General features: G+C 43.2%; 1 protein-coding gene across 1 annotated transcript; it reads right to left on the bottom strand.

Annotated features, from left to right (window-relative positions):
* Positions 1 to 297: 297 nt before the first annotated feature.
* LOC107107545 (vomeronasal type-2 receptor 26-like) lies at positions 298 to 9,696 on the bottom strand. The gene is made up of 6 exons (XM_015407855.1): positions 9,479 to 9,696; positions 7,896 to 8,073; positions 5,056 to 5,916; positions 3,709 to 3,936; positions 2,825 to 2,951; positions 298 to 1,208 (listed from the first exon to the last, which is right to left on the bottom strand). Exons 1-6 carry the CDS (start codon positions 9,694 to 9,696, stop codon positions 298 to 300), a joined length of 2,523 nt encoding a protein of 840 aa, XP_015263341.1.
* Positions 9,697 to 9,909: the final 213 nt, after the last annotated feature.

Below are 9,909 nucleotides of genomic sequence, written 5' to 3'. Positions count from 1 at the left end.
AGGCAAGATGGAAGACTGCCCTTTGGGCTCACTGGTAACAAATAGTAGCTGGGAAGAAGAGGTCTGCAGCTAGAGGTGCAGGGTGGCAGAACCCTGCCTTTCTGCTGCCCTTTCTCCATTGTGCTTCACTGCTGACACTTGACCAAGGACAGAAATAGCACAGTAGAACACACTCATCTCAGTTCAGCTAGATTTCCACATTATTACAACCTAATGAAAACAAAGGGTTAAAGTATTTGTGTCATATTTATTCATTTTCATTTAGTAAGTCTGAATTTAGAGTACTGTTGTGGACTTTTAAATTCTTTCATTCAGCCTTTTTGTAATTTGACCCTTGATGTTAAGTTCAGGCCTCACAACAATAATATAAAATTTAGGAAAAAATATGCAACCCAGCAACCCCGCACTGGAAGCTAAGATAGAGAAGATCTCCACGGCCACCGTGTATTTTCCCTTCGTGCTCAAATAGGTAGGGACAAAGGTCAACCAAACATTGCAAAAGACCAGCATACTGAAGGTGATGAATTTGGCTTCGTTAAAACTATCAGGTAACTTCCTGCCTAAGAAAGCGACAGTGAAGCTCACAGTGGCCAGGAAGCCCAGGTAGCCCAAGACACAGTAAAACATGGCCACTGACCCTTCGTTACACTTCAGAATCATTTCTTCAGTCATTGAGTGCTTGTCAAAATCTGGGAATGGAGGAGAAGTTATTAACCAAACTGTACAAATAGTGGTTTGAATAAAAGAGCAAGAAAGAACAATGGAGTAGGCCAGTTGTTTCCCCACCCAGTTTCTTATCCTGGACACTGGTTTGGTGGCTATGAAAGCTAGAACCACAATGATGGTCTTGGCCAGCACACAAGAAACAGCAACTGAGAAGATTATGCCAAAAGTAATTTGTCTAAGGAGACATGACACCTTCTCAGGTCGGCCAATGAAAAGCAATGCACAAAGGAAGGAGAGCAGGAGGGAGACGAGGAGAATGTAGGAGAGATTCCGGTTGTTGGCTTTGACTATGGGAGTGTCCTGGTTTTTAATGAAGATACCGAGCACCGAAGCTGTCATAAAAGAGAAGGAAAGTGCAGAACTGGCCAAACTGATCCCCAAAGGTTCTTCATAAGACAGGAAACTTATACGTTTTTGCAGGCATAAGTCCTGATTAGTATTTGGATATTGATCTTCTGGGCATCGAAAACAGTCACTGGTATCTGAAAAATAAATGTGGATATAGACACATTTAAGACCTTCATGCAGTGTCCTGCGTTAATCTGTATTACTATGGGGTGTGTAGGGCTGCTAAATGGAGACCTCAACTTTGCATGAATTTATTATTTATTTATTTATTTTATTCAATTTATACCCTGCCCTCCCCGCTACATGGGCTCAGGGTGGCTTACAAGGGCATACGCCAATATAAAACATATGTAAAATCATTTAAAATCATCACAGTATAGATAACATTATAAACAGTTAATTAATAAATAAAGTGCTCTGGATGTTATTTCACAAGATGGCGTAACAGCTCTATTGCCATTACTCTGTTCCTCAGCATCATCTGCTCCAGGGAAACACTCATACAATTATGTGAGTTCAGTTTTCTTAAGCCATGCTAATGAATGATACAGGAACAACACAGTTCATATAAGACTTCTGTCCTTGGTAAACTAAACCTCATAATTGAACATGTCTTCCATCTTATCCAAGCATTTCATAATTTTATTCATTTCCATCCAATCATCTGTTCGATTACATATGCAGCACACAAAATCACACTTACACCAGAGGTTCTAACAGCTGGTTATATCAGATCTGCAACCCCCACCCCTACTGGAAACAAAAAGGAAATCAGGTCTCATAGCTAATCTGCTCATTGTAATACAAACAAAAATTATTCTGCAGCTACACTCTTCTAAACCTAAAATTAAAAAAGCAATAAAGATTGAAAGCTTTAACTATCAGAAGACTGGTGCCTGATAAGTGCAGTGTGAACTGGTGTGTGCCCACCCCCACCTCCACAGGATGATCCACAAGGGTGGGGTGAGCCAATTAAGGCTCAACACGGGTATGCCAGCCAATGGGGAGCCTGGCACAGTGGCCAGGCTTGGCATCAGCCGCCTCCCTCCATACTTCAGTGCTGCGCAAGCTCCCCACCTTCCCTTCCTCCCGCTTCAGAGACCATATAGGATTTTCTAGTCACTGGTTTCAGGGCTTAGCTGGGATTTTGGGGGCCCTCTCTCAAATCGGCCGACCGAGGGGCCTTTTTTGCCTGCTCCACATGGCTGGAAGGGGTGAGGTTTAAATAGGCCTGGTAAAGCTGGTTACGTCCTAACTGGGAAGGTGAGAAAAGCACGGGTTGAAAGGATTTAAAGTTGATAAGAACCCCAAGATATTGTGGGGATGGGGGTCCCTCAAACTGGTCCCCTATCAGCTTGGCAATCTGGGTGACTCAGTGAGGGCCCCTTCAAGGTTGGAGAGGACATACAATGGGAAGACATAGCAGTCATGGGTGGGACTATGCCCCTCCATTCCCTCTACGCACTACCATGCAGACCAAGAGGAGAATGGTTCAGAAGGATTCCAGACCTGGCTCTGAGGTGGGGTGGTTTTGCCCTGTTAGAAAGCACCTGCCTTGCAAGCCGGACCCAACCTGTGCTTTCACGTGTTATCTGAGTTGTGCTGTTGCTTCCCTGTTTAACCCATAAACCTGTGTCATGTTTCATTCGAGGGCCTCCCCAAAAAATCCAGCATTAAAACTGTTGATTCAGATCTGGTGTTAGGAGAAGTAAAAAGAATATTGAATAAGCTTGGTGAATCCCATCCTTACCCTCCAGGTTTGAAATCTTCCCTTCTGGACATGGAAGGCAATCATAGCAGCAAAACGGCTTCTCTTCCTTCTTTCTCTTACTGTAGCCTGAAAGGCATCGGTCATTGCACAGAGAAAGGGGCTGCACCTTTCCATAAATGAAAGAGGGAAATGTGTTTTTTTTAAAAAAATATTTTTTTCAGGACTTTGCCTTTCACTGGTCAATCATGCATGTAAGTATCAGGTTGCCACCAGCATGGTGTGACAGCCTGTCTTTTGGAGACCAGTTGATATGCAATGGGATAGTTCAATAACTTTCAGTAGAAGACAGAGTTCCATATATTATAGCATTCTCAACGGAACATAACTGCCACCACAAGGTGGAAAGTGCCATCAAGTCACAACTTACCTATGGAGATCCTGTAAGGTTGTCAAGACACTACATGTTCACGGGTGATTTGCTATTGCCTGTCTCTGAGTAGCAACTCTAGACTTCTTTGGTGGTCTTTCAAACAAGGAATAACCAGGGACTGACTCCACTTAGCTCCCAAGAGCTGATGACATTGGGCTAGCATGGACCAACAAGATCAGGGCACCATGAGGCTTACAAATCCTACTTACTTAAGTTAAAATTAAGTCCCACTGTTTGCAGTATGACTTACTCCCAGGAAAATAACCATTTACATACAATAAGTAAATAGTTTAAGGCAATATATGTTCAAAATAGCGCAATGTTATGATTTCAAATTGAAAAATATTATCAGAACGGGATGCGACTTATCTTATTGGCAGAACACCAAGGCAGAACTGCTCCAGAATTTGAACTAGAAACCATGAAAGGAAAACCCGGAAACTAAAATGATATTCCATAAAATGATATACCCTGAAAAGCATACAGAGCCCACCTGGTTAAACATGTGCGGCCAAATGATTCCATCTTCATGAATGGTGAACACTTTGTCTTTGGGAGCTTTGGGGTCCATCCTTCCAACTTTAGCTCTAAGAAAGGACTTGTTAGGAAACGTGACCCAGTTGATGATATCAAATCCAACTGCTATCTCCACATTTTCATCAAAGGAAACCAGGTCCCCAGCACTACTGTTGAATGAGACTCGTTTCAAAAATTCATGGAACTAGATTTGTTATAAAAAAAAGAAAAGTATTTTAACTGTGTCCATTAAGACCTGTTGTGGAACTTATATAGAAACTGGCCAAATGAGGTAGTACATGATTTCTGAAAAGTTCGGGTTTCAAAGGAAGAGAGGGAATGCTGGTGGAGGGAATGGTGAGTGATGGTTGGGAAAGGATAGGTTAGGAAGTGGAAGGAAATGAGATTTCTCAGTGGTGGAGCATCTACTTGGAATGTAGAGGGTCTCAGGTTCAATCCCCAGCACTTTCAGTTAAAAAGATCTGGTAGGAGGTGATGAGAAAGTCTTCTGCCTGAGAACCTGGAGAGCCACTGCTGTTCTGAGTAGATGATACGGACCCTGATGGAACAATTTCCCCCTCACAACAACCCTGTGAGGTGGTTTATGCTGAGAGTGAGTGGCTGCCTGTCAGCTATGCTGCCATGATGTTTATGGACTGGGGTTCATTTGCTTGACCTGTGTACCAGCCGCTGCTGCATTCCTTCTTTGCTTCTGTAGTCCTTCATTATCACTGACCTTGTGGATTGTAGTGTCTGGGCATCATGTAACCGTGGGATCTCTTTCGATTCCCAGCTTTGGCTCTAATGGCCTGGGGCCCCTTCTCCCGCATGCGGGAGTCAGGCCAATTGGCCTATGGATGGGGGGTGGAGCCCTCCTTCGTGAGCTAGGACAAAAATGTGTGAGCCGGAGGCTAAAAAACTGTGAGCTAGCTCACACTAACTCAGCTTAGAGGGAACACTGCTCACCATAATCCTGTGAGGCGGGTTAGGCTGAGAAAGGGACTGCCCCAAAGTCACCAAGCAAGCTTCCATACGAGAGTGGGGCTGCAAACCTGTGTCTCCCAGATCAGAGTCCCCCACTTGAACTAGTACATGCCACAGGATCTCAACCTTTGCTGGAGTTAATAAACAGTAAATGTAATCCTGTTCCTTCCCGAAATGTGAAATGTCAGCACTGAAACGTTGAGTAATAGATTTTTAAGTACTAGAACATCTGCTTTTGAGCCATAGGTGCATTTTAGAATCTGGGGTCTCTTGTTCATCTGACTATCTAACCAATTCTGGTGAGCACCCCTGCATTTAGTAATTCTCTCCTAAGCATTACCTGCCATCGCTGTTGTCTCAGCAGCTGATTTCTCCCTCCATCTGCCAGTGCTCTGTGTTTGAGCATGGACGAATACATGGCATGTACTGCATGTGCCACCACATAGACAGCTGTGTAGATGCTGTAGCTGTGGCCGGTCATGCTCATTTCAAAGACAGACCCAGGAAGACTCTCCAGCTTCTCCTCCCCAGTGCAGACTGGTTCATCGGTTATGGCTTTTGTGATACTGGGGAGTGAACAACCAAAAGCCTGTTTCCAGAAGTCCCCAATAAAGCCATCTTCTTTTTCAGAGGCAGGGTCTCTTTCCCGAAGAAACTGCCCAAATCCTACGACTTCCCTAGAATGAATGGCAAAGGATAAAGCACCATGGATGAAGTCTAAGTCCCAGCTTCTTTGAAGTTCAGTTGATGTGAAATCCATCTGTGCTGTCAGAATCCAGACTTTGGCTTTTGTCCTCATGGGTATCTCTTTAAATTCTGCGACCCTCAGCATGATTCGCAAAACTATTATGGTTTGAATTTCACCATGTACCACCACTGCTTTGGCTGTGCTTCCCATGACAAGTTTTGTTAAGTCATTGTTTCCTTCTACCATTTCAGGAAAATAACTAGAGAAAGTCACTGCTGGAAAATTTGTTACGAAATCAAAGCAGACACCACGCTCAGAAAAGACAGGAAGCACCTTCTGTGCAAATTGCTGGCCATGTTCATTATCCACGTAGATCACCCCAACCCATATCCATCTGAAATACAGCAGTAATTTCATAATCCCAATGTTCTCATTGGCCCAACTGGGGAACATCTTGTAGAGGAAAATGGCTTCTTTTTTGTTGTTCAAAACTGGAGCAGAGCCATAGAGGAGCTAAAGGAAATAAAGGGGACAGTGGAGTGCTATTTCAAAAATAAAATAATCCCCAGGTTGATGCTAGTGTTAAGAATTTATTTATTTATTTGATTTATACCCTGCCCTCCTTTTCAAAGTAGGCTCAGGGCAGCTTCATATGATATACATGGACAATTTTTAACGCTTCCTACCAATATCCAGAACGCACCATTTGCCTATACACCTTAGTATTTTTTATTAATAATCCTTAGCGTGAAAATAAGGATGGAAGACAGCTTCATATAGCCCAATCTCATCAGGTCTCAGAAGCTAAGCAGGGTCAGTATTTGGATGGGAGACCACCAAGGATGACTCTGCAGATGAAATCACTGGCAAACTCTCTCTGCTTCTCACATGCCTTGAAAGGCCTTTGCTGGGATCACCATAAATTGCCTATGACAATGGAATGTAGGTAGCATGTACATAATCTAGCCTATCGGACAGAGGCCGGCAGCGAGTACACGCGGACGTGCGCTTGGCCCAGACCCAAAGGAATCGCAACGACCAAAGGAAGACCTGCGCCAGAAGGACGTCATCGCCGGACCAGGAAAAAGATCTCCCGCAGATAACAACACGAAGACTCGCTAGAGGGTGCCTGTTAGGCTAGTCACTCTCCGCATTGTATGTATGTGGCCCTAGGTAAGGATTGGTATTACTGAACATGTAAACTGCTCAGAGCCCTCAGGGGGTGAGTGGTATATAAATTGAAGGAAATAAAAATAAATTAAGTGTTCAGAACTTTTCACATATCACAGTAACCCTTACAAAGGTAATGTAAGGAGATCCATATCTCCAGTTTACAGTTGAGAAGCCAAGAAAAAATGGCTTTCCTAAGGAATTAGAACACATATTGATAATGTTATCATAATTGTATCTGGACCCTGAACAACTAGTTTCCGGTGGGAACAGGAAGAACTGGCATCTAGTCAGCATAATTCTCAGTAGAAGGTTTTGCGTCTGGCCCAAAACAGCGGAGAAGGAAAGCTCTGTGGTCTCCATTCTCAAGCAATGAATGTCTAGAAACACTCTTAGATGAAACCTTGTGGCTTAGTCAAGTCCACTTGAATCTGGGCTCTCTTACTCTGAAGAGTGGACACATACCCACACCGATCCTTGGAAACACTGCTCAGTTCAAAACAGCTTATTACGCTGTAAGAGATTAGGAACAATGTTATCTGAGAACCAGAACATCAGAACATTTGGTGGTTTTGTTGACATTGGTGGTTAAGTTGCAATGTGAACCCTAATGGTTGTGTGAGTGTATATGAGTATGGTTGTGTGAGTGTATATGAGTATGCTTGTAGATCACCGAATGATTGCACCTTAATTTCGTTGTACTATGTACAATGACAATAAAGTATATTATATATTATTATATATTATATAGAACATTCAATCTTGTATTTCTTTTCTTCCCCCAATGGAATTTCCCCCCCAGATAAGATAAAGACAAATATGAAGACTGAGCAGTTTCTCACAAACAAAGTTATGCATATAAAGAAATATGAAATAAGGGGAAAGAAATCTAGAAGTGCTCGTGGTGGTGGTGGAAAAGTGCCATCAAGTTGTAGCCAACTTGGGGTGACCCCATAGCATTTCCAAGGCGAGAGAGAAACAGAGAGGTGGTTTGACACTGTCTGCCTCTGTGTAGTAACCCTGGATTTCCTAGTCATCTCCCATCCAAGTACAAACTGGGGCCAAACCTTCTTTGCTTCTAAGATCTGACTAGCCTGAGTCACCCAGATCAGGGCAAGAAGCACAGCACAGTTTCCCTTAACTAGCAACTCTATCTGCCTTTAAAGGATTCGTTGCTTTGAAGGTCTAACAATACTTAACACATCGTAAAAATTTCAATGAGGTTATGAGAATCTCAGAAAGCTTTAATGGAAAACCACTCCTGAAAGAAAAGGCACTGTGAATTTGTTGTTAACATGCCATGACCCAGGAGGCCATTTTACCTGCGGAGTCTTGTAAATGCACAGAATGTGTGCCATGTAGAGACAGACATTGGACTTTGGTCCCCCCAAAACTGCTACCAAGTTGTTCTGGTTGTCACACTTGTAGTTAGGAATGAACCTTCCCTTAGTGGAGAGAAGTTCCATTGCAGCGTGATAGGTATAGCTTCGGCTAATATAGTTATTATAGGTGTGGATACCCAGAGTGACATTGGGTAAGAGCTGAGGGTTTTCATTGATCTCCTTGACAGCAAACACCAAAGCCAGGAGGTTCTGGTAAAGCTGAGTGAATACTCTGCAATGAGAGTGATAAGCTGCATCACAGCAAGTTCACTTTGGAAGATTACATTGAATGCATTTCAGTGCAACATCACTTTACTAAATAAACTGAAGGGAAACAAATTCTATAACTCTGAGGCCTGGTAACTATGAGGGCTCTCACAGATGGCTTCTGACATCTTAGAATATTAGTTTGACAGTGGAATGGCTTGGAAACCTATTTGATAGAAAACATGCTCATTGGCAATTAGAGTTTCAAATGTTTATTGCAGTCTTATTCCGGTGTGTGTGGTGGGGGGTATAATCTCTCTTCCGCTCAATATGCTACAGAAATATTTGTGATGGGCGTTAAAATTGAGAGACTGGTACTATACAATTTAAAAGGTAAAGGTTCCCTTGCTTGAAAGCCAGTCGAGTCCGACTCTAGGGTTGCGGTGCTCATCTCCGTTTCAAAGCCGAAGAGCCAGCGCTGTCCAAGGACATTTCCGTGGTCATGTGGCCGGCATGACTAAACACCAAGGTGCACAGAACGCTATTACCTTCCCACCAAAGTGGTATCTATTTATCTATTAGCAATGTCTTGCTTTCGAACTGCTAGGCTGGCAGGAGCTGGAACTAGAGACGGGAGCTCACTCCGTCATGCGGCAACTCGGGTCTCAAACTGCTGAACTATCGACCTTCCACAGCCTGCAGTTCAGCGTCTTAACCACTTGAGCCACCGCAGCTCCTACTATACAATTTAGGAAGCTTTTATTTGAGAAACAGGGACATGTGAAGTGTCTTCTACTGAATCAGGCCCTTGGTCAATCAAAATTAGCATTGTCTACTCAAATCAGCAGCAGCTCTTCAAGGTCTCTGGCAGAGGTATTTCACATCTCCTACCTCTGGATTCTTCAACTGGAGTTGCCAGGGATTGAACCTTCTGCATTCCAAGCCAATGCTCCACCACTGAGCCATGGCCCTACCCAAGCTCTGGTTCTGTTAAACAATCAATGGAGGTTCATCCAGTGAAAATGTATTCTGCAGGTGGACAGATCCTTGAGTCAGGGAAAAGGTTCCACTGGTAATGCCACAGAAAAATTTACTATTCAACCCACAATTCTAGAAATGTTTGTTGTTCTTTTTCATGTGAGCATCAAAATGCATCAAAATGCAGGAGATACCATTTGTTTTCTAATGGAACCCATGCAGTTTATGATGAAGATTCATTGGGAGGGAGTCCATGAATATCCTAGCACACATTAAACCTTCCATTACAATACAAATAACATGATAAAGCTATACTATGAAAAAAAATTCCTTCTTACACAAGAGAATCAGAGGCACTGGGAGAGGGACACTCTTCAAATTTGACAGCATCAGAAAACTTAAACAAATGAGAAACAATGCCAGCAATGAGAAGGTCTCCTGATTGATAATATTTGTGAACGATAGGAAGTGGTTGACTGGTGGGGCGTTGAACAGACGGAGATTTGCACACCACCTGAACCAGCAACACTAACACAGAAGCAACAAATAGCACCATCGTCCATGAAAATCTTTCTTGTAGACACCAATTCATGTGTTCTCATATTATCCTTCAAGAATTCCTCTGTAGAACATCTTGAGATGGAAGGCACACTCACTAGACTCATTCAAAGCCAGGATGGTGCAGTGTAAAGTATCAGTGAACAGACAACCCTGGTCTGTCTCTCTTTGCAGCTGTGGATGACAGAGGGAACAGCAATACCGTCTTTGA

The sequence above is a fragment of the Gekko japonicus genome, unplaced genomic scaffold (genome assembly GCF_001447785.1).
Source record: "Gekko japonicus isolate JY-2015 unplaced genomic scaffold, Gekko_japonicus_V1.1 scaffold3516, whole genome shotgun sequence".
Classification (NCBI taxonomy): Eukaryota; Metazoa; Chordata; class Lepidosauria; order Squamata; family Gekkonidae; genus Gekko; species Gekko japonicus.
The sequence above is the reverse complement of the archived record's forward strand: the minus strand, read 5'-3'. Positions and strand labels throughout refer to the sequence as shown.